Genomic DNA, 24,491 nt, shown 5'->3' with positions numbered 1-24,491 from the left:
TTTTTTTTTTTTTTAATTGGAACATAAAGACCATCTAAAATACTCAACAAAAGTCATGACAGATATTTGAGATTTTAACCTCGGGGTATATCTGTGGTGTCTTTCTCTATTGTTTGTTTTTCATCACCTATTACTGTGTCTAAGGTGATATAAAAATAGGAGAATTATAATATGATATTCTGGCTGCAGTCACACTGAACAGGAGGGACAGGAAGTCCTGCAGGCACTGCTGCACAGCCATGTGGATGAAACTCTTGTCCTAACCCCAGACAGGCTTCAGACTTCAGCTTTGTCACTTGAAATGCTCCATGCTTCATCCATCCCCTGGTCTGAGCGGAGAGCCAGGGTTTTTGTGAGCATTTCCAGGGAGTAATCCTGATGAGCATGGCTTTTACTCTCCCATTCAGAGGTGGCTTAGTCAGTTTGTAGTTGGTATTGGAGTGAGAGAGCTTTTAAAGAGCAGCTTGGAGTATGTACTGCTCAGAGTTTGTATTTAATCTTTACTTGTTGGTTTCTGTGGGAGTTACCAAACCAGTTGAGCTACAGCACTGGCATGAAGCCAAATGAAAAATACAGTTTTCTTCACTGTAAACATGACTGTCAAGCAGTAATGTTTTTCTCAGTTTCATTTTAAAAGCATTATAATGGAAGAAAATGAAACTAAAACACATTTTTATGCCAGTTTTATACATGGAAAAATCTCATTTTTTTTTCTTTTAATAAAAAACTCTTGGATAAGAGAGCATACAAATTTAAGTATGTGATCAATTATCTGTGTTGCAGGATACTTGATGGAGTTGGTAAACCAACACTTTTTTTTATTCTGATGTAGTTATGGTGCGAATGCATTTTTTTGCCTCTGCAAACATGAAAGATGTGTAGAGTTCTTTATTTTTAGTCCTGTTTCGGTAACAGAAAAAAAAAATAGTGCCTGATAAATTTAATGAATAATAGCAGCAGACACTAATCTCTATCCACTCCTTCAGGCTTATTTTTAAACTCTGTTTTCAGTGTCCAGTGGCTCTGTTAACTCCTCATCAGACATTCAGCTGAGCTTGCTCATCGTTGCTTTGCTTTTGGGATTTATTTTGTTGAAAAATCTGTAAGTCCAGCTTTGCCTTTCTAAGATAAATGCAAACTATATTTGGTGTTCACAGTGATTTCACCAGGACACCCTCATGTAGGTGCAGTTGCACCAAATGGGGAACCAACTGCATTTTCACTTACTTTTGAGGATTGAACTTACCAGGGTTGTCTGCTTTGCCTGTAACTCCCTCTGTTTTATTTTGAAGAGTAAGGAAAATGCTTGTTTAACAAAATGATCAGCTGCTAGCTTTGTAAAATGGATTTTTGGGTACTGGTGTTGAAAATGACATCTTGAAGAATGGGTGTCGTATCCATGTAACTTGATGTGCCGGACGATAAAAAAATTCTTCATTGTTTGAATGAGTTTTTTTAAGAATTTCATAATAGAAAAGTAAGAGATAGGACTTGAACAGACTTTTAGAAGGATCTTCTCACAATTCCTGTGTCTTGAAACAGAATAAGCTGCCGTGAAACCTTTGCTGACAGATACTTGTCTCGCCTCTTCCTTACAACTTCAAATGGACAGCTTTTCCTATGTAACCTGTGCTAATGCTTTTGATAATTAGGAAGTTTTTAAGTAGATGTGGTTAGCTGAACAAAAGAACTTCAAACTTTGTTAGGAGCAGTACATTTGTATTTGCGTATTCAATCCTTTTATTTAAAAATTCAACTTGCCTCACTTGGTCTGTATGTCTGCAGGCATGGAGAAAATAAGGAATTCTCGAAAGCAGACATACGTCCTGTAGGTGAATCAATGACATTAATTTCCTTCACCTTATTTCCTCCAGCTCTCATAAGGAAAAGTGATAAAAGTTAAACAAAGATCTCTGAAGTTCTCTGTAGGTTACCTGAGGGTTATTGGTGCTGAGATCCACCAGAAAGATCCTTCGTGGTGTGATGGAAATGTTTAGAAACTGATGCTGGGATTTTGGACTCCCTGTTTCATGCAGGACATGCTGCAGTAGCAGTGAATTTTACTCATCTTTTGAACACCATAGTGAAGGAGCATCTCTTTGGGCACCTTCAATATCTTGTGCATGAGTAGTAACATCACTGTTTTCTGTAGCAGTGCCTCATGTTTACCCTAATAAATAATTTTTTCCATTGAACCATCACCTCTGAGTTCAAGGTACTGTCCCGGCAAGGAAGTGTTGAAAACAACAGGCTGTTGTTGCACTTGGGTGTGCGTTGTCCTGGACCCTGGGTGTCTGTATCCTGCCTCGGTCATTCCCAGCCGCTGGCTCTGGGCAGGCAGCTGCAATGTCAAGGAAACAGTGAAACATTAATGGCTGCTGTCACCAGAAATGGTCTGAGGGCACCAGCAGCAGCTCTGCTGTTGAGGGGGGGTTTCTTAAAATGTTGGTTTGTAGAAGAGTAACGAGGCGGTTCTGTGGGTCTCTTTGAGGAGTGTTCTGCACTGCAAATAAGAGGAGCAGGAACAAGTTCATAGAGCAAGCTTTGAAAGCTTCCCAGGAGACAGTGGCATGGCATGCTGAGCTGGAGTGGAAGTGAACATTTTGGAGAAGAGGAGGGATGAGGTGGAGGTTGTCCAGAAAGGATCCTGGAACTGCAGAAAAGGGGTTATATTTAAGGATAGATAGGGGAGGGGAATTGATGATGGGGAAAAAACTTGAGGTAAAATTGGGAAAGGATATGGACTAGGAAGGGACTATTTGCAATAGTATTCCAATTGGGAGTGGGATAGGCTTGTATTACTGATGACAGTAAAAGGAATGTTGTAGTAATCAAGAGACAGGAAGATAAAAGTTCAGACAAGGGTTTAAGCTGTGTCCAGATAGATAAGAAAGACTATATTTGAGAGAAGTTATTTTGAAAGAGCTGCAAACATTTATATGTAGTTCATTATTCATTGACTTCAAAGATTTTGGTGGTGGTGGTGTTACGTTTCCCTATTGCAAAAAGGCTGGTGATGGGCTTTTGGTTTGGTTCTTTGTGTGTGTTTTTTTAACAGAATTGTCTTCATTTTTAATTCCAATTCTTTCCTCATGCTATGGTAAAGTTGGGAATGCAACCCATACGGAGTGGCTGGCCTCTCTTCAAGGAGTGGAAGCTTCATAGCATTGCTGGATTCTCAGAGTACTTAGTAAAGAAAACCAGGGTGGGTAGCATTAAAGAAAAAAAAAAAAGGAAATGAAAAGGGAAGGCAAATCATCAGAGACGTGTTGACAGCAGTGAGAAAGGTGTTATAGGAGGTACAGTCTTTTTTTTTTAAGTGAATAAATATTTAAGCATTAGTTCAGAATTACTCAAGAGAAGAGGGCAAAGCTGTTACGGATGTATCAAAGCAGTAAAAGCAAGGGGACTTGACTAGCTTGGGCTGTTCAAAATGGATTGACTACATTTCAAGTTGAGGCAAAAGCTTAGGAGGACTCTGGGTCTGCTGATATTGTGCAGATTTCTTTTGATGACCAAATGCGATGGAGAACATGAATTGCAGTCTTGTAGATGATAAGTGATTGCAGTTCTGAAATGTTTAGTTGGCACCAACCACAGTAACTAGGATGTCTTCTGCATGTGTGTATGGAGGGAGATACTGGACATTCCGTCATGTATAAAAACATCCAGTAAAGGAGTGAAAATGAGCCTAGAGGTGTCTTTTTGTCCTTTTTCCAGTGTGATGATGCTGCAGGCAGTGAGGTATTTAGGGTCCTGTGCCTGTTTTTGCTTAAGAACTTTGAGATTATACTTCTGCTTCCATTTCCTATATAAAGCCCAGGGTTTTTCTGGCTTTCTGTACTGACTTGGTTCTCATGCTGTTCATCTTCACAGCCCGGAAGTCCAAAAAGTTGGGGAAATTGAAAGGGATGCACGAGGAGCAGCCCCAGCAGCGGCAGCAGCCACCCCCGCAGAGCCCCGAGGAAGGGACGACGTACATCGCGCCTGTGACCGAGCCCTCTGTCAACACTGCACTTGTCCCCCACATGTCTGCTATCTCACCAGCACTCACTCCCTCTCCTGTTAAGATCCTTGAAAGCATTGAACCGGAGATCGTGTACGCAGGATACGACAGCTCGAAGCCGGACACAGCGGAGTACCTGCTTTCCACCTTAAACCGCCTGGCCGGCAAGCAGATGATTCAGGTGGTAAAGTGGGCAAAGATACTTCCAGGTAGGACTGTGAGTCATCTGGTGAGATGTCACTTCACTGTTTCTTTTAGCTCAAAGAACTATTTGCTTGATAAATTCCATCTTGAATTAATGGACATTGTTGAAAAAGCCTGCAATTGGGGGGTGTGAGATGAACCTCCGAGAGAAGATTGTTGGGTTTTATTCTTATTTTATGTAATGTTTGTTTCATATGTCTGTGATTGATATTTAAAAAGCTTTAATTTTCAATAATAGCCTCTAAAGAAGAAAACATGTTTTGTCACTGGAATGAAAAATTACAGTTGTATTTTTTTCTGAAGTGGGAGTGTTGCTCTTGTTCGTGAATACTAGAGAAGTAGTGAGCAATGTGTTTGGTGATGGTTTGACCAGCCCTTGTAGTTCATGGGTATTTTCTGGTTTGATCTCTAGGATTTAGAAACTTGCCTCTCGAGGACCAAATTACTTTAATTCAGTATTCATGGATGTGTCTGTCATCGTTCGCCTTGAGTTGGAGGTCGTACAAACATACAAACAGCCAGTTCCTCTATTTTGCTCCAGACCTGATCTTCGATGAGTAAGTATTCCTTAATGGCCCTTTTCAGTGCAGGCTGGAAGGATTGCTGTCTATTTGGTTTTTCAGGCATACTTGCAGTCTAAGAAAATTTCAGCTAATCCTGGCTTAAAAAGCAGCTGAAGATTTAATTTTTTTCAGTGACTCACTTTTCAATTCCCAAAGCTTTGATTACTGCCGTCCACTTCCCCTTATGTATGGGGATGTGTTCTCAAACTAGGACCATCCCACTGGTTTGAAATGTGACTGATACACAACCAGGATTTATAGAAAAGAACATTTTTTGGTATCTACTGGAGCTTGGAAAAATATCCAACTTCTAGGAAATGTGAATGTTTAAATTACTGGGGTTTTTCAGAGCAGTCATATAATGGTGCTTTTGTTAACAATATACAGCTGTTCAAATGTGTTTTCTTGACAGTCTTAATTACCCTTCTTTGCAACCGTGAAAGAAGCCAAAATGTTTTTTCAGTAATGAAACATAACTTCTTTTATGATGCATTCAGACAAGAAGAAGGATCAACCATTCCGTCTGAGTATGTGTGTTCCTTCATATTTTATGTTTGTGTGTGTTTAGTGCTTGGCTTTTGATGACTATAATTTAATTTCTGTTCCATTCTCCTAGTGTTTATTACAAGACAGTAAAGTCAAAAATCTAAGTGAATGTGCAGGCAGTCAAAAGGGGCTTGCATCATTTGCTTGTCCCAGAAGACTGGGGTTTTTTTCTAGAGGTAAAAAGGAGACATAATCAATAGGATATGGGTACACTTGAGAAAAAAAAGCAAAACAGGAAAAAAAATTAACAAAAAAAAACCTCATCACTTAATCTCCTGATACATTTTGAAATCTTTTTCTTGGAAAAGATGCTTTGTTGCTGTTCATCTTAATAGTCTGTCTTTGATTTAGGAATTCCTAAATAATTAATGAGTATGAGATGGGTCCCAAAGCAGTGAGCAATATCAAAGAAGGATTGTTTGGTTTGGGTTTTTTTTTTTAAGAGGGAGAACTGATTATTTACTGCATGTGGCTGAAAATGTAGTGTCAGCCATTTTCCTTGTTGAAAATACCTCCATTATGACTTGGACATTAGAGAATTGTCACAGGGGGAAAGAAGGTATCTGTAGCTAGAACTAAGTGAAAATGTGAACTTTGAAGAGTTTAGTTCTCCTTGGGGAATGTAGACTAAAAGTTCAAGCACAAAAGCAGTTTTCCCTCATCTCAAGGAAGTCAGTCAGGGGGTCAGAATTTATTGGACAAAGAAATCAATCCTGCTTGCAAATAAAAGTGCGTGTATTGCTTGCTCTTATTATACTGCAGCTTGAAGCAACTTCGAGAATTTGAGATCAATTGTGAGTTTTATGCTGTAAGCCTTGAAGATAGGTGCCTGTAGAGTTATACAAAGGTTGAGGTAGGAATCCAGTTGGAAAAAGGAGTGCAAAATTAAAACATCCCAAAGCAGATATGTATGTGAGATAGTGCTCTATGCACTATCCTGTGTATTTGGTCTCCTGTGTATTTGGCAATATACTCATTGCAGAGAGAAGGCAGTTGTTTCTAAATAGAGAAAAAAAATTTGCCAGGAGATGTGAGAGGGGGACAGGGGTTTTTGAAGTAGCTAATCAGGACAAGAAAGTTCCTTGGAGGTAAAAGAGTAGGAGTTTGGTGTTCCCTCTGGAACAGTAATGGACATACCTCTCAAACAGGAAGGGATTTCTCACTTTGCTCGTGTTTCATACTCAGTGTGCATCATGGCAGGCATTTGTTCCCAGTTTCTCACATTGCCATTCAGAATGGTGGTTGAGACTGCATTTGCAGTCAGAGTTTAGGGCTCTCTGGCAAAGGGAAGTTGTTGAAAAACTGCAAAGAGCCAGTGGAGGTTGGCCAAAGTGGTCAGGGCTGATTGGGACAGCGAGGGACCTGATGGTACAGTGTGGATTAAATTGCAGCCTTCAGCTTCCTAATGAGTTGTAGAAAAGATGAAGTCTGGCTCTTCATGGAGGTGCTTAGTGGAAGAATGAGAGTTTGTGATCACAAGTTTGGGACAACACACTGCCTCCTAGGCAGCAGGAGAAGACATTTCCTAACGAGATGGTGAAACAGTCGAGCAGGTGCCCAGAGAGACCTTGGAGTCTCTGTCTCAGAAGATGTCCAAGCCTTCACTGGGCAAAGCCCCAAGCAGCCTGCTCCAGCTTTGAAATTAACTCTGCAGGGAACAGGGGGTTGGCCTTGAGACCTCCAGAGGTCCCTCCCAAGCTACAGTTTTGTGATTCTAAGTTAAGAGATGCAGTGCTTTTTCCAATTTTGAGGTAAGGCCAGAGCTGGATTACTAGACTTGTACAAGACGGTCAATACAGTTCAGTGTAGAAACCGTTCCCATAATGCAAAATACAATACATATTCCTGTTTGTGAAGTGCTGTGAAGCTTTGCTCTGAAATCACTGAAGGCTGGTCTTACCCTTACTTTCTGAGTACCATGGACTTGGAAATGTGCTGCGTAATTCTAAGCACTGGCCTTTGTTTCTGTGCCACATGGTTTATTAGGCCTCCCCAAGGCTTATTTGGTGAAACTTTCTGAGTGTTTTACTGCCCTTGGCATTTTAGGACATTTATTAATTGATGCAGAATGAAAGGGAGATGCTTTACAATGCCTTTCCTTCTGCTGGTTTGAGAGAGTTATATTTCTGTTATCACCTGGCCAAGACATTCTTGGCATTTCTTCATATTACGTCTGGAGAGGTCATTTCCCGTCTCTATGCAAGAAAAAAAAAGAAATGTCCCTGACCAGGCCCTTGGTGCCCCAGAAGGTTCAGTGTTTTCTTCAATGAACAGTTAAAAGGAGTGAAAGTAGAGGCTGACATTAGTGGAATTAGTCGGCTTTGTTTTACGTTAAATGAATTTTCCGCTTACTCTTAACTACTGTGAATAAAAGGAAGTCGTAATGTTTCTGGAGGGCCATGATATATGATCTTGTTTTCTTTCTTATTCTGAAGGCCTGTAAACAAGGCCAACAACAAATGAGGATCCCTGTTGTTAATAGCTGTTAAATGTAACTTTGATTGTGTACAGTGCAGAATGCCTCCCTACTCATATGTGGTTTGATTTCCTGTTAGGCTTGTGGAAGACTGGAAATATTTGTCTGCCTTCATTTAGTCATACTACATATCTAATTAAGTGTACTGTTTGTCTTTATGGTTCAGGCATATATTCCATCGATTTAATTGGGCTTAACTGAACACAAAGATTTTAACTGAATAATAAGAAAATGGCTGCTCAGCCTGTGACAGAAATGCCTCAAAAACAGCCTGAAAAGAGGCATAAAATAGACCAGTGTGTTTTATGTTGTGTTTGTGTAAGTTATGGCATGGGCAGTTTTTTAATCCATTTCTTTTGTAATATAGTAGTTGTGATCAAAACTAATATTCTGTAGATGCAGCTTTGGTTTTATCAGTAAAATCTTCAGAAGACTGTCCTATACATGACACCACATAATTCCTATTGAGGGTAAACACTCTTAAAGAATGACTGCTGCGTATGGGATAACACTCAAAAGGTGTTGTAGTTATGTTCTTTAGGCTGTGCAAACTCAAATTCAAGAAGTTGCAAAATTCCAAAATTAAGGTGGTCCGTGAAATCATAGTTTAAGCCCTTTGGGTGCATGCTTTGAAGACTGTATCTGTAACAAAACCCTGAAGTTATGCTATCCCGTAATATTTTTCCCATGTGACTCCTTTGATCAGGTTGGATGAGATGTAAGGATTATATAGTGAGAGACTCTTGGAGGTTTTTCTTCATTTGTTGTCATTGAGGAAGCCTTACCTTGAATGGATCTAGGGATTTGGGAGAACAGAGATATTAGTGGGGAAGATTTTCTTAAGACATGGCAAAAGACTGTCCCTAATTCAAACCCTAAGCTCTGAGACTTTTCAGGTTCTGACTGCAAAAGTAACAGAAATCCTGCAAGAAAAAGAAAAAAGGCTACTGTTTATTTAACTCAAGGAAGGGAGAAAATTTCTCTTTAGGATTTAACCAAAGACTTTAGCTAAAATTTTCTAATCTAATTCAACCTGAGGCGGGCACATGCATGGATAATTTAAGTCCAGAGCATTAAATGAGTAAAAACATACACAACTGAAAGCAGGAAACCAAGCAGTGCTGGCTGGAATGGATGCAAGAACAAAGCAAGGGATGTACAAAACCCCGTGGTTTGTAACGCCAGCTTATTTTCAGGGATTCTGGCTGAAGCTGTGCAAAATGAACTCTTTACTACAGGGAGCAGCCTTAAAGAGGATTTTTAAGATGTGGTTCTGGAATGTAGGGAAGTCAGTTGCAATTTCCATTGGTCTTTCCCTTATTGGATGAATTAATCATAGAACTAGTGGCTAAAATGACTCTTCCCCCGGCTTTGCCCTTTTGAAGGAAAAGGCCTCAACATTTTTGAAAAGAGGTGGTGTGTGTGCCAGTTCATGTCTACAAGAAATCTGATGAGCCCAGCTTTTCTAAAGTAGGAGTTTATGTCTTTGCAGTGCAGAAGTCAGATGCCTAAATTCCAGAGAAAGGCAAGGGATGCTCCTTCTTGCTCAGGTTTTAACGGGCTCAGGCAGTTGCTGTCCCGCCGGCTACTGGTGACAACATCCCAGGTATCTGCTTCCACCCATACATTAAGTCAGGACATTGGCTGGCAACCTTTCAGAGGCTCAGGAAGGAATAAAAAGCATTTACAAGTGCAGCACTGCCAACAGAAACCCAGCAAGAGCCAAGACACGGAATGGCAGGGATCCTCACTCACACAACGTGGGAAACCAGTGGGAGCGGTGGGACATGGGCTGCCTTTGGGGCCATGGCTTGTGCTCCCAGCACATCTCCTCCCAGCTGGAAGCCAGAAGCTGCATCCCTCAAGGCAAGCTGTACTGCTTATCCATTCCTTCCCCTAAGGAAGATGCATGGTGGCTTCTTATTTATCCATAAAGCAAAAACACAGCTGATGGTATTGATGATGAATATTAAAAATCAAGCCCTGCTCCTCTATATATTGGTTTGTGCTGGCATAAAAACCCCAGAGGGATGGCCCAACCCTGGAATTCCCCCACAGGTCTTGATTTATTTTTTGCTTTTAGGTTTAACACAGTCTCTTTGTAGATTTCTGGATCCGCAGGGATTTCTGAAAAGACTCAAGATTTCAAAATCATTTCCTATTTTTAGCAAATCTACCCAAATTACCTTATTTACCATTCCAGCCTTACCTGGCTGTTAAATAGCAGTGATGTGGGATACTGAGAGAGTTCAGCGATGCTGAGACACACGGTGTGGAGACTCTTTAGTACGTTAAAGTACGGCATCAATATTTCAACAGTATTTTGCAAATGCACTGCATGACTAATGTGCTGTGTGTTTTCTTGCTCCTTTGATTTTTCTCAGTTTGTCATCTGCGGCATAAAGAATAAATCATAGCTGCAGAAGTGTGCAGGTTCTGAATTTCCTGGCCATTGCACTTCATTCTGTTGTTGGTTTTTCACTCAGTCAAGGACTTGAGGGTTTGCCTAATGAAAACCAGCACTAGGCATTGCATAATATGAGGTACCCAAATTACTGAACTTGAAAAACTGAGTTTAAAACTGGGACCAGTTTTCACAAGCATTTGGATCAGTTAGGTCATTTTTCCATCTCTGAAATTATTGTATTAGATCATATGCAGTTCAGTCCTTACAGTAAAAAGGTTTCAGTAGAGACTTCATTCTACTGAATATTATGTACAAAACACTAAGAGCAGAATATACTGATGGAGGTATATAGATGCATATTTTAAAATTTTTTCAAAGTATGTACTGTGTATGTAATGTGGTTTTAACCAACTAACAAAGTCTACTACAAATTAGCATAAACACATTCTTTAAAGTGCAAGATTTAGCTCCCAGTAAAATAAAAATGTAGTATTGCAAGCATCTCTCATGCTGTGCCTTTGGTAATTGCCCCAAGTGTGAAGTTCTAAAATTTAGGAGACAGAGGTTAATATTGGCAATAGATGAGCAATAGGGAATCCATTTTGCAAATGAGAAAGTTGAGGGAGAGCAAATGAGGTAAAGAGGGGCAAGAAAAACAGCTTCAGTACAAGGGGATTTCTAGAAAGTTTCTCTGCTGGTGTTGTCATGGGATGTGGATGGGCAGAGGATTTTGTCACATTGAGGAAAGCCATAAAATTAAATTAAAAATTAAGATGTAGCTCAGCTAAATAGCTAAGATTGTATTAAAAAATCTGCATTTAATAATCATGTATAGTTTATTAGTAAATAACATTTTCATTATGTTCCTAAATCCTCTCATATTATGCTTGTGGAAGCTGGGACCATTAGGATTTGGTGTTGCGTAAGGCAGTGCAAGGATGCAGCAGCCTCTCTGTGCCCTTTCAGTGCTGAAGCCTGTAAGTCTTCCTGGTATTCTGATTTCTATGGAAACAGCAGGAAGATAAACGTAATAAAATAAGATGAATAATTAAAAACACCTTTTTTTAAAATTTTTTTAACCTCATATACCTCAGGGCTTGGGGCAGCAATTAGTTAGATCATCTGTGAATGGTGATAAAGCCAATAAGTAACTTCTCCTATTGTTTAAATGATTACTTTTTCACTTTTACGTTTGGCAGGATGATGGCTGTTAACCCTTTTGTCTTCTCTTGCAATCTGTTAATCCTGTAGTTTCTAAATTTCGGTACATTTTTGTAATCTCACTCATCTGGCAGTCTCCAAATCCCTCATTTCTAATTATTATTGCCACAATGAGAGTTGGTAGGAGTTGTCAGTGTTCATTCTCTGCTGATAAATTGTCTGTGCGATTGCTGGTCTTGTTAAAAGGTCAGCAAGCACTCCTTGGTGATCCTCCCTGCATGGTTTTTGCTTACATGTATTATTTTGTGAGGAATACTGCATTCATGCAAAGTGCCAGTGCAGTGGGAAGTGAGGATGTTCATCAGTAAATTTTTTATATACCTTGTTACTACTATTTCCTTTATCATAAAGTGTGGCTCAGGTCCCATCCAGAGAAGTACACAAAGGGATGTTGTTACATACCCACCCCACAGCAGTGCAGACAGAAAATGACATTTTGAAAAACTGCTGTCATACCTGTACATAATAAATGTAACATGCTTCAGGCTAGATTTTCCAAGTCTTTATTTTGGGCTTTTTTTCTTTTTGAACAGGTCATTGGTTGGGCAAAGCAATAGATTTGGTTTCTTTACGTAAATTTCTAAAGGCTCTGCCTTTTAATACCTCTATCTCTAAATGATTCTTAAATTTCTAGAGTGTTTTGGTTCAAACTGGGAAGCTGTAAAGGAAAAAGGATATACAGTAGTTTTAAGGAGATCTGTAAGAATGGGGAAATGTCAGAAACTGTCCCTCTAGCACAGTTTGTCATCCTTTAAATCAGCCAAAGAAAGTTTAAGATCAGAACAAGGGGCTTTTTCATTTGCCCATTCTAGCAATGATTTAGGTACTTTCTGAATGTGATGCATTCGGACAGTTGTGCTTAATAACCTTTCTGTGTCTTTCTCTGTGAATTTGCCTACTATCTCTTTGAATACATTTGTAATCTTGATATTGAAAATGTTCTGTGACGCTTCTGCAATTTAATTATGTATATTTGTTTGTTGGAGACGTTTCTAAAGCAGGTGGTTGATAATTTAATGGAGTGCCACTTCATTCCTGTGTTTGCAGTAATAGTGGATATAATCCTTCTCATCCCATGCATGCCATTTATCACTTAGATCTCCACTGAGTCTTGTTGTTTCTTCTGTGAGCTGAAGAATCAGTGAGTCAATTTGACCTCCCTTTGCATATCAGTTGTCTGCTATCTCTGGCCATCCTCAGCTCCTCCCTTCATGCTTTGTATTAATTTTGGTAGGAGACCACACTGCTGCTGGGTTCAGAGCACAGTGGATGCAGCAGCAAAACTACAATTCCTGTCTTGTTCTTGACTCTTCTGTCTACATCTTTGTTTTTTTTTGACGAACACTGAGCAAGCATTTTCAAAAGGCAGAAGCCCAAGAAACCTGTCCCAAGTTGCACCTAGAACTCTTTATTGTGTGTTTGTTAATCCAGTTATTTTGTGTGTATGATGGGAGATGATTATACTGTCTGCATTATCCAATTAGTGATTTTCATCTTCCATTTTGTTAGCCAGCCACACAGACTTGCAGGATTTTTCAGCAGTCTTTCACAGGCAGCTCTTGATTTCATCATCTGGAGTCATCAGCGAGCTCTGTCACCTCCAGAGGTCTGATTTTTCTCACTTGATGTATGAGCACAGTTCTCAGCCCAGGCCCCAGGGTGGAACTCTGTGAGCCTTCCCCAGTAACCTGCATTACTTGTGAGAGATGTCCATTTGCTATTACCCTTGGTCTCCTATTTTTAAGCTGCTAATAATCCACGAAGAGACGACCTCCTTACCCCTAAGCTCTCTTTAAGAGCTTTCAGGAGATCTTTTTAATAGCTTTAAAATCCAGCCCTGACGTGATTGCATCCTCCCATACCTCCTGATGCAAAGCAGTGTGCAGGTCCTAGACCAGTAATTACCCACGCTGGCATGCTAACAGAATTTATTAGAGCCCATACCCAAGTTGCATGCCCCAGTTTCCTTTGTGTGGAAACCAGGGCAGGGGAGAGGAGGAGGAGGAGAGGGTTGGTGTTTGCTTAGGTCTCACCCCATATGGCTGTGGGATGCAGCTAGACCTGGCATGTGCAAAGCATTTCCGTCATGCAGACGTTGCCTGCATCCACCAGCATGTCCTCGTGCTATCATCAGAGTGCCCTCACAGATTCATGAGACGTGACCTCTCTCTGCCGAAGTTGTGCTGACTTTCTTCCCTTACAGCATGTTTATTTATCAATTCATGCTCCTCTTTCAATGGTTTTGCTCGATATAGAACTGGAGCTTACTAGCCTCTGGTCTCTTGAGTGCTCCCTTCCCACTCTCAGACCCATTTTAAGAAATCAGTCACGTTTGTTGCCTTCCATGACTTTTATAAGGGCAATTTAAGCAATAAGCTGCACAGCACAGTTAGTAGTTCAGCAATTCTGTATTTAAGTTGCTTTAGAGCTTGTGGATGGATGCCATCTGGTCTTGGTGATTTATTACTATTCATTTTACTGTATTTTTTTTTTTTCTTTGTAAACCCTCTTCTACTCGCACTTGAATCTGAAACTATTTCTCACACTTGCTTACTGAAAAGGGAGAGTGGTGCAGAGCCTTACTGGGCTCCTCTACAAAGAGCACTGATGCAAAGATTTTATTTAACTTTTCTGATCTTTCTCAAACGCTTCATTTTCATCTTGCTCATCAGTTGGCCCAGTGGATGTTCTGGCAGGTTTCCAGCTTGTGATGTGTTCAAAAGGATTTGACTGTTAGTTTTTACAACTTTAATATAAGGACTTGCCCAATGACTTTACATTTAGCATAGACCATAATTATGCTCTCTTGGTATTGTCTCAGCATGACTTTGGGACATCCACAAGCATTTTGGGAGGGTTTCTTCTCACTTCTCTCAAGGTCTTAGAATAGAGGTTTCTTCCTTGCAAGTGCCTGAATGTGGTGCTGCTTTAATCTTCCTGCACATCGATGAGCTGTTTGCTGGCATCTCCAAATGCCTTTCACATGCACAGTGCTTTCTTCTGCTACTTCCCCTGTAGAATTAAATACGACCAAAAGAAAAATTAGGAAGTCGTTTTTCTAAACTGGCATGAGAGGAAGATGTGCCTCAGTTGACTTCCAGAAAATGCCAGGCTTTGCGTGAGAGCACAAGCAAAGTCTTAATTTTTGAGGCATTGTTGGCATAAAAGGAGAATTGCTGCTGCATGTGGAATATAGCAGTAATTTTGTTGATGAACCACTGCAAGTGACAATGAGCCTTGGCAGAATGTATAAAACAATACCTAATGGGCACCTTTTCTGGCTCTCAGTACCTTTCTCTGATGAACTTTGAAATGGGGTATTTAGTGTCATGTGTACATTCTTATCACTTATTATTGAATGTGTTATTGCAAAAGCATTTTGGTAAAGGCATAATTATGTATTTTCTCATTTAAACTGTGATTTGTCTCTTTTGAAATGCTAATGCAAACCAAAAGAGTATTTGGTATCAGCATTCTGCTAAGTGCATAATTAACTGTTAATACCAGCATATACTTGGGGTTTTCTGCTATTGATGTGCTTGGGATTTTAGGGTTGCATAACTGGGTGATTATTAAGTTGGATTTTATCACAAGTTCTGTGTTAGTGATTGAGAGCTGAAACTCTCCTTTGGCAAACATTATCCATGGGTTGTTGCCAATTCCTTTGTTGATAGGCATATAACAGGAGGATGCTTGGCTGGAACTTTTAAAGCAGCTCTAAATTTCTTCGTATCACTTATCTGGGATGGTATTCTCTAGGGTCACCGTGAAGATTTTCTTGTGAGAAAACTAATTTTGAGATTTGACTTCTGTAAGTTCAGTTTAAAATTGCCAAGTTGCATTTAAAAATTGCTAATTGCCTGGGTGGCTAGAGGCCACAAAATACCAGCTTAATGTCTGTAGATCTGTTTAATGTGTAATCATCATCCTTGTCTGATTATCAGTGTTCACCACTGGTGGTCCTGAGTCCGGTCACTGTTTTGTCCTGGGTTTGGCAGTGCCCAAATTTGCCATTGGTGCAAGGTAACAGGTATTTTTGGCCTTCTGGAAGGAGATGACTCTAAAGCTTTCCTTTAGGAGTTGAAGGCAAAGTGTTGAAGGGAGTAGGTTTTGTCTCTTTCTGCTGTGGCTTGCAGAGTAAGCAGAGATCAGAAAGTGCTGAATAAAAACTAAGTACTGAATGAAAAGTCACAACTGAATTTTGCCTGAATCCTGTGTGTATTTTGGCTTGGATTTTGATCAGTGTGTTTAACTTAATGAGGCTGCTCCAGCACGGGTGACTTCAATGGCATTTTTAATGGCTTCAGTGACACACAGGTGTCTGGGTACAGTCCATTGAGCAGAGGGATGCACAGTGTTTCCTGCCCCTGTGCACGGAAGAATTGGTTCAGGTAGTGGCATTCTGTTACCACTGTTGGAGCTGTTGGAGTAGCATATTCCCTCAGAGACACTTAGTTGTTGTGACAATAATATGTTTCTTTTTTTCTTTCCCCAAGAACCTCAAAACTTTTTTCCAGTCAAGAAAGCCCTCCTAAGGCAGGTAAGATAATTCAGGCCCAAGGCTTTTCTGATTAGATGGTTTGAGCCACTGAGCAAGGGCTTCTGTAATCCCATGTCCTGGTCTTTTTCCCTCTTTATCCATAGCATCTCTGCCTTGCTCTCAAGGTGTCTGGTGATGTTTTTACTCCTCTCTCTGTCAAGTTCAAAGTGACTTCTTTTGGCATGGGGGAAAGCATGCTGTGTTCTTGGAGGCTTCCAAACAGGTTTTGACTTTCAGGCCTTTGGCAGGTTTTCTTGTTGGGCTGCATTTGTTTGATTGGTTGTTTGGTTTGGTTTTGTTACAGTGTAAAGTGCTTTCTGCAGATCCCTGAAATCAATTTAATTGGTGGGTAACCTTCATATGGATGTAGGTTTTAGTCTAGCAAGGGAAAGGCTCTTGGTTATAAAACTGGAAATGGTTCTTAGAGTGGTAAGAAGTGTGAAATCAGAAGACACAAAAACTATCTTTGACATCAGAGTTTTGCTAAAAATCTTTCTTGGTCTTTTCCTACGTCTTTTCTGGACTGAAGAGGCCTAGGGACTAAGTCAGGTGTATTTTTGTTCCTCTGAGGTGCTGTGAAATGGGATGCCTTGGCCAATTTTTCCTCGGGATTATCAGCAAGTCACTTAAGTCCTGATGAAACCTCAACACACCCACAACAGCTTTCCCTTTCTTCGTTTCCCTGTCTAATTTAGGAAGATGCCTTGTGCTGCAGCTTTGAATAGTACCCATGAGAAAGTAAATAAAACATGGTATCAGGTTTGGTTTGGGGCTGAGTTTTGCCTGTCAGTGAATATTTCTTGCTGCGTGTGTTCCTCTTTTTGGTTACGGTCAGTTGAGTTGCAGTTTCCATCCTCAGCGAGGAGATTTACGATACTAGGCTTTGTGATGACTTCATAAAATGATGAGTTACGTATTCATAACAAGCTGTTTCTGTTCTGCGTGCCTGTAGTTTCACAGGTTTTGATGTGGCTGCTTGGTTTCTGTGGAGATTACATAAGGGTATTTATTAAGAGATATATGACTGGTTTGGTATTTAGGATGCTTTGTCTTAAATGGTTTCCTGAAACCATCCCTGCTCTCCTGGGGTGACTGGTCAAATCCTACATATCTGTTGTAGCTGGGTGATGTGGGTCATCATTTCTGTCTGCTGCAGCTCATTTAGAGAAACCCAGCAGCAGGAGCAAAACCTCTCTTCCCACCAAGACAGTGGAGGTGCCAGGCTTTCCCAGCAGAAGTGGGAAAAGGAGGTGTCTCCTCCCAAAGCAAAGGAGGAAAATACAGTGGCAATTCATTTCCAATGAGAATATGATGGGCAAATCAGTGACCAGTGGCCAAAGAGGCCATGCAGGAGCAGATGGAAGTTGGGCAGAGCAGTGGGAATGAGCTGGTGGCAGCAGTGGGAATGGCTGGATGCCCTGCCCATCCACAGGGCTGCGGGAAAGGTCAGACAGAATGTGAGCCGGGCATTACATTAAGCCTGTAAGGAGGCACTCGGGGAACTTAAGATGGATTAACTTAAGGTGTAAAGTTTAGAGCGTATTATTATGAAGGAGGATTAAGCTAAACGGAGCTAACAACACCACTTCTGAATGCGTATCCAAATAGCGGATTCAGAGCTTTGGCTCCACGCCTTTTATTCCTTACATGTACTTACCTTCTTGAATGTCCCCATAAAGATGCTTGCCCTTATATTCCAGATCTTCATATCCTCCATTTGCCATGTTGAGAGGTTCAGATGCTGTGTCAGAGGAGGGGCTGGGTTTGGTTGGTTGGGATTTGCCTTTTTTTTATCCCTCCGTTTTTTTTTTTAACATAAAAGTTTGTTTTAATTTTTCCTCGTGATGGTAAAGGCATTTGTGATGACTTGATGGCTTTTTTCCTAAGCTGATGTATTTGGTAAGGAAAAAAATAACTTTGTTCGTGTTATGCTGACATGCCTTAATTTCTCAGTGCCTCTTCACTTTTATCATATTTCTATTGCTTTGTTTTGTTGTTGCTATCAAGGTATTGGATATCTGTGATGTCAGCATCTGATTTTTCAAAAGCTCTGTATCATATTATTCTACACAACGTGGGCTGAAAACCAAATACAAAGTTGAATACTGTCAACTCCCATAAAATGCTTATCTTTCATTAAACAGAGTCACAAATTAGCTAACATAATTTTTAGTTAGTAATATTTTGTAAATAAGTAATAAATCAACTTAATTGATTTTCAGGTGGGAAACTGATTTGAAATGAGTTTGTTGTACATTAAACAAACCACCTAGTAACTTGTTCTGTGTATAATTTTATCTCACTACAAACAATGCCATCAGGTTTTCCTTAAGGGTAAGCTAGAGATCAATATTTGTAAGTAGATAAAAGAATGAATATTTAAAAGCCAGAAAGAAATAACTAACCAAAAAAAACCCTGACTATAACTGAAATTCTTCCATTTAGGCAATCATATATAAGCAAAACAAGTACAAGTACAAAGAAAAACAAAAGGCAGAAAACTTTGGACGTAACAAAAAGTGGAAAGCAACACAAAAATCAAGTTTTTGAGTCAGTATACTTTTATGTTAACTCGCACAGAGGGTGTTTTGCCACCAAAAAAAAAAAAAAGCCTAAGAAACCTGAGACAAAACATCATAATGTTTTATTTTATTTGCTGGGTGGCTTGTGGTATCTGATGAAAAATCTGTCACTTCTCTCTGTAGAGGTGAAACACAGGCAGGGATGGTGCCAGTGCCTTTATGTTCTGAGGCTGGAGAAACAAACCTTGGTGTCCTGCAAAAGTAATGATGGATGTCATAGACCATTCTTACTTCTAGTGCTGCTGTCTCTGGCCTTCTGAGATATACTTTAACATGTAGTTTTCTAAAATGCAAATGTCCTTTATTAATCATTTGCCTTTTCACTTCAGTGTGTATCCCTCAGAGCCTCCTGGGAGCGGTCCATGATGCATAATAAAAACAAATACATCTGGCATTACTCCTACTATTAAATTTAATTAAAAAAAAAAAAAGAAGCTGGAAGTTCTTAGTCTCAAGAAAAGAGGGTGGAGCAGGGGAAAAGTGCAGAGCCCATCTAACAATGGGGAGCCTGCTTTATTAGTATTAAGGAGGACAATGAAATTGCTTTGGCAGTAGTGAAATAAAACACCAGGAAGATTATGTCAGTCTTTGTTTGCACACAGTATGATTCTTCTCTTTCACCAGCCAATTTGTATATTTGAAAAAGCAGTTGCTTGGTTAAAATAATGAGCTGAATTTCATCCAATTCCCCCCAATTCCCCAATTATGCGAAAAAATGTTAGAAGAAATACAGACAATTGGTTTTAAACAACTAAAAAAAGAGAAGTAGTGGTCACTGAACAATTATAAGACCTTGTCTACATACCTGCAAATACATGCACACATTTATATCACAACTTCTGCTGATACAGGCAGTTCTTGGTGACTGTTTGCTGTAGCAGTTGTAGTTTGAGATGGAAATTTCAGAAGCTTAGCAAAACTCTAACTAATTCTGCCTGAAACTTGAGCAGGATAGGTTAGCCTAGGATTACCTCAGAGAAGAGAGAGAAGGTCTGAAGTTAAAATTATGAAAGTATATTTAAAGAAAAAAAAGCTATCTGGATACAAGTCATGTATCCTAATTATTTTACGATTTAACAGGCAGAAATCTGAGTTAATGATTGAGTTCCTTGTTTTATATACTCCTTTATTCTAGATTATTTTAGATTACTATTCTGGGAAAAATCCACATGCTTTTTGGATATTTCAGTGTTTGAACTGGAGATGTCAACTGATGGGGGGAGTGTATCATTTGGAGCATGCATTCTGCGGGTGTAGGTTCCCCTGTTGCACCAGCTCTGACGCCTCCAGCAGGCACGTTTCCATCAGCCAGGGCAGAGCTGAGCAAACACAGACAATTCAAATAGGTTTTAAAAAGTTTTTGCCACTTCATTAATGCCATCAGTGTATAGAATCAAATTACATCTGTAGCCGTTCCTTTCCCGTGGTGTGCCAGCTAGCGAGGTGAACTCAGGCATCCATTGCAGGTTGTGTAGGAGCAGGGTGATGCCCAGGGCATCCCCCTGCAGGCTGTGCTCTCCCGTATTTACCCCGTGGATGTTGTTCCCCTGTCTCTGCAGGGAGCGGATGCGCCAGTCGGCGATGTTCGAGCTGTGCCAGGGCATGCACCAGATCAGCCTGCAGTTCGTCCGCCTGCAGCTCAGCTTCGAGGAGTACACCATAATGAAAGTGCTGCTGCTCTTAAGCACAGGTAGGTTGGGTCTGTGGTTATGTAGGAACGCTTGACAATACTCCAGTTCACAAAGAGATGCAGTGATTTTAACCAGCTTGACAGAGGAGCCAAACTGTTTCCAGCTGGGCCGCAGGAAAAGCCTTGGGGTTTATCTGTAGTTAGCATGGGAAGTGTCTTTGCAATTTGAATGTGGTATGTGCATCGGAGGGACAGGAGCGGCCAGGCACAGGACTTTGGCCCCCCTTCCCATAGGGGGAACCACACCAACAGACATGCCAGGAACATGCCAGCCACAGCTGTGGGGGATTGAGGAAAAATCCCTGCATGACATTCAAAGCCACCAGGGTTTGGCTGACTTAACATGACCTTCAGGATCAAAAGATGTGCATTGCCTGTACTGCAGAGCAGGTGACTTTGTAATGCCCAGTGACTTCAGAATGGAAAGCCCTTTTACAGGTTTCTGAAAGTTTAATAAATGTCAGGGTGTGCTTCATTTTTCTCTTGAGCATCATGCTCTGAGTTTTAAGAAACAAAATTACATCTTGGTGCTTGTTACAGCACTGTGTAGTAATTAGCAGATCTCTTGATCTTATCTTACTGAAAATATTGAAAACCTCCTGTCCCAGTGCAGTTTTACACAAACTGCATTACTTTTCCATCAGTAACAGCCTGCAAACCTGTAAACAGATGTTATTCTGGGGAATCCTGCTCCTTTTTGTGGGGAACAACTTGGTGACATCATGACAAGCCAGCTCTGTGCTTAAAGCACCTGCCTTTGAGGGGGGATGTGAGGCTGCAGTTCCTGTCAGGGCTAGAGAGATTTGGATCCTCTAACAGAGCCCTCCTGGGGCTATGTGTCTTTTGGGCTCGACTGTCTCCCTCCCTCCTTCCAACTGAAGCAGTTCCAACTTGCTGGGATGGGGAGAGACACCACTCTTTGGGGAACCTTTTGTGTCCTGGCCTGCAGAGTCTGACCCCAGGTCCCACTCCACCAAGGGCTGGAGATGGTCAGCCAGTGAACCTGGAACAGTGGGGAGGGGACGTGCTCCAGACTTGCCCTGAGGGGTAAATGGGCTTTTTTTGAAGGTTGTCACTCCCGGTGTTTCCAGGAGCAACTTGACGTGGATGTGCTCAGGGAGGGTTTGGCTCCCAAAATGTTCTTGTGAGAGTGTCTGGATTGGAGATCTGCCTCTGCAGCATTTTAATCAGCCCTAAAGGGGAAGAATCTTTAGAAAAAGAACCTGAAGGCATTCTAAAACCACAGCAAAATGTCTTTAAGCCAGGTATTTATTATTCTACCCTCTCGAGAGTGTAAGCTAATGAGTTATTGCAAGAATCTGTTAGGTGAGATCAGTGTGGCCAATTAACTTCAAAGGGCTGGGTCCATTTGAAACACACACCATGGTCACTAGAAAACCTGCTAAAAATAGTTTGTTTTGAGAGAATCAGGATATTTACATTAGAGAGAGAAAAAGGAGACCGAAATGCAAATGAAGGTGGTGATAAAACCCAGAGAGTGTCAAGTGAAGGGCAGCAAACCTGGTTTTGAGTGATTGTACCTTGGTACAGTCTTATGACAGAAAACACCAGGTTTGTTTTCATTTAAATTCTTTTATTGAATCATGTGACCAGCAGAGTACAAGTTATTCTGAAACTTTCATGGCGACCACATCAAGGAAGTTTCACTCCATTTACATGTGGAAGAAACCACACATTACAACTCAGTTGTTTTCTTGCTTTCCACAGACCATAGATTTTGGGAGCTTGCCAACAGTATTGCTGCATTTAATAAGTAAAATCAGAAACACTGGGCAAACCTCCAGAATTTCATGTTTTGCTTGAGTTGTCTTTGTTTGTGGTCTTTCTTTCTTCCTTAATAATCTGGCTGGGGTGATAGTATAATAATTTTCAGACAGAACAGTAAAATACATCCTAGTAGACAAAGAAGGAGTGGCTCTAACAGTCTGTAAGCAGCGTGCAGGAATACAGGCCTGTAAATATTAAAGGAACTGTAGAGCCTGTGCATTTTGTGTGAGGGCCACAGCATGCTCTGATGGCTTTACTTACCTTGATTGGTGCCTCTGTGTTCATTCACCTTGAACTGAATTTGTAGATTTGTTCCAGACAGTTTCTTTTATCTGTCAGCTGGCTGAGAGAGTTTACATCTAGAATTTTAAAATTAAGTGAACATATGATATTTATATTATGATTGTGTAATATGAATATATAATATTTACCAAGCAGCAGGCAGGTTGGTGTGTCCCCTCCTAGGCTTTTTCTAAAGATTCTTCCTTTTGCCCCCTTTCAGCACTTGGTGGCCTCAAGTCCTTGCTGCTCCTGTGGTGGTACAGCTCCTCCTTGTTTCCCATTGCTAAATTGCTCTGGTAGATACTGATGCTTTTTCTTAAAGCTTCTACTCTGGAGCCATTTGGGGCAGTTGTTACATGCTTATGATGTGATTTGAATGGGGTAGAGGGCAGTTGAGAGGATTTAGAAGAGAAGGGAATGGATGAGCAAGACAGTTTCTGTCAAGATGTTAAGTCAGGATAGGCTAAATTGGAAGATCACCTTTTTTTTCTTTCTCTTTTTAGAATTCCCATTTAGCTTATGCTGACATAGTTTTCTGGCTTGCTTAGGAAATAAACTCACTCCTGTACAGACCAGTATTTTATTTTCCTTCTGTGGACTATGACTAAGAGATACAGAGGAAAAAAACATTTGATGGTTAAGCAGTGTTCAACCAATTCAGATATTAAACATCAGAATATTTTGAGTAATGTTATTAATAACCTCTTTGGAGTTTTCATAGGGATCTGATTCTAATAAGCCATTCCTGTTTGGGGCAGAACCTGCAGGAGTGCAAGGGTATTTGCAGTCTGTAAAGAAACCAGGGTGTTTGCTTTTGTAATCAGCCTTGCTGATATCAGTCACAGTAAAAAGTGTAAGAAAACTCTACTTTTAGCCCATTAAAAAACGATAATTCCATGGTCATGATTCCATCTCCCTCTGGCAGATGGAAACTTCAACAGGACACTGGAAATGCTTGCAACTGTCTGTTGTGGTCAAGCACTGGGTCAGGATGCCTGTTTGGAAAACAGTCTTCTGTTCCATGCAGAATCATGGCTCTGTTTGTTCTGGATGCTATGCAGATGCTTGCTAACATTCAAAGAAATTTTAGATCTTACTTGATGGCATAAAAATGTGTCACTTGGTCTAGCATTTCTGCAGATAACAGCTGTGATTCTGTACCTTCTTCTCCTCTGCCAAGTGTGGGGAATCATTCAAGAATGATCAATCACTTCTTCAACTTCTAACAAAATACCCTTGATCCATCTGCCTGGTTTTTATGTGGTTGGATTGTATTGAAAGCAGTTTGGACATGAGGTTAGCATGTGTCATATTTCTGAGATGTTATCTTGTCCTTTGCCACAGCTTCTGCAATCACACATCTGGAGAGGATGCCTGAATCGCTTGAGAATCTGTATGATGTTGTTGATCCCTCACCAATGTCTGTAAAATTATGGACTTTGCTTAAAGGTTTAATTCCTTCATCCATTAACTGGTGTAACTGTTTAAGTGTGCACATCAGAAGAATAAGCAATGCAGTTAATACTAATTTAAGACTGTCTTTTCAATGACAGTTCCCAAGGATGGTCTCAAAAGCCAAGCTGCATTTGAAGAAATGAGGGCAAATTACATTAAAGAACTAAAGAAGATGGTAACTAAATGTCCAAGTAACTCTGGGCAAAGCTGGCAGAGATTCTACCAACTGACTAAACTTCTTGACTCCATGCATGATGTAAGTATAACTCCTCAGGGAGTGCAGAAAAGTTAAGCAAAAAATCTCGCCATTAAGGTAAACAAATAGTCTTTAATTGTGTTAACTGAGAGGGAGACAAAAAAATATTCTTTTTAAAGGGACATCTGAGAGAAGTTGTTAGATAAATTTAAGGACAAAGAAAATAAGAAAGTAGAAGTCATTAAGGGGAAAGGTGCAGAGTCAGCGTGTTACACATCCAACATGCCCAATGTGCTAATAAACATGGAATTAGTTCGGTGATCTTTTACAGCTGGGTTTGTAATAATGATGACTTTAAAAGATGTATTGAGACCTTGGAGCCATCCTGGGTGTTTGAAGCTTTATTTGAGCTTTTCAAGTAGAAGATTCCGTGTTGGGTTATTGCTGCCACCCTTCCTTATTCCAGCACGAGGTGTTTTACATGTGTCAGGTGTGAGATGTGATGAATGACACAGGAAACTAAAAGTTTGGTCTC

General features: G+C 40.5%; 1 protein-coding gene across 4 annotated transcripts in view; it reads left to right on the top strand.

Annotated features, from left to right (window-relative positions):
- NR3C2 (nuclear receptor subfamily 3 group C member 2) overlaps nucleotides 1-24,491 on the top strand; it is a 189,146-nt gene that overhangs the window by 153,153 nt on the left and 11,502 nt on the right. For all 4 annotated transcript variants that reach the window (XM_042049975.1, XM_042049974.1, XM_042049976.1 and 1 more), the window contains 4 exons: nucleotides 3,877-4,215; nucleotides 4,623-4,767; nucleotides 20,105-20,235; nucleotides 23,859-24,016. In XM_042049975.1, the coding sequence (XP_041905909.1) occupies nucleotides 3,877-4,215; nucleotides 4,623-4,767; nucleotides 20,105-20,235; nucleotides 23,859-24,016 (773 nt within the window). The remainder of the gene's footprint in view (nucleotides 1-3,876; nucleotides 4,216-4,622; nucleotides 4,768-20,104; nucleotides 20,236-23,858; nucleotides 24,017-24,491) is intronic.

Source organism: Corvus kubaryi, unplaced genomic scaffold, assembly GCF_017639235.1.
Source record: "Corvus kubaryi isolate FWS band 111438036 unplaced genomic scaffold, C.kubaryi_AGA036_p1.0 71, whole genome shotgun sequence".
Taxonomy (NCBI): Eukaryota; Metazoa; Chordata; class Aves; order Passeriformes; family Corvidae; genus Corvus; species Corvus kubaryi.
The sequence above is the reverse complement of the archived record's forward strand: the minus strand, read 5'-3'. Positions and strand labels throughout refer to the sequence as shown.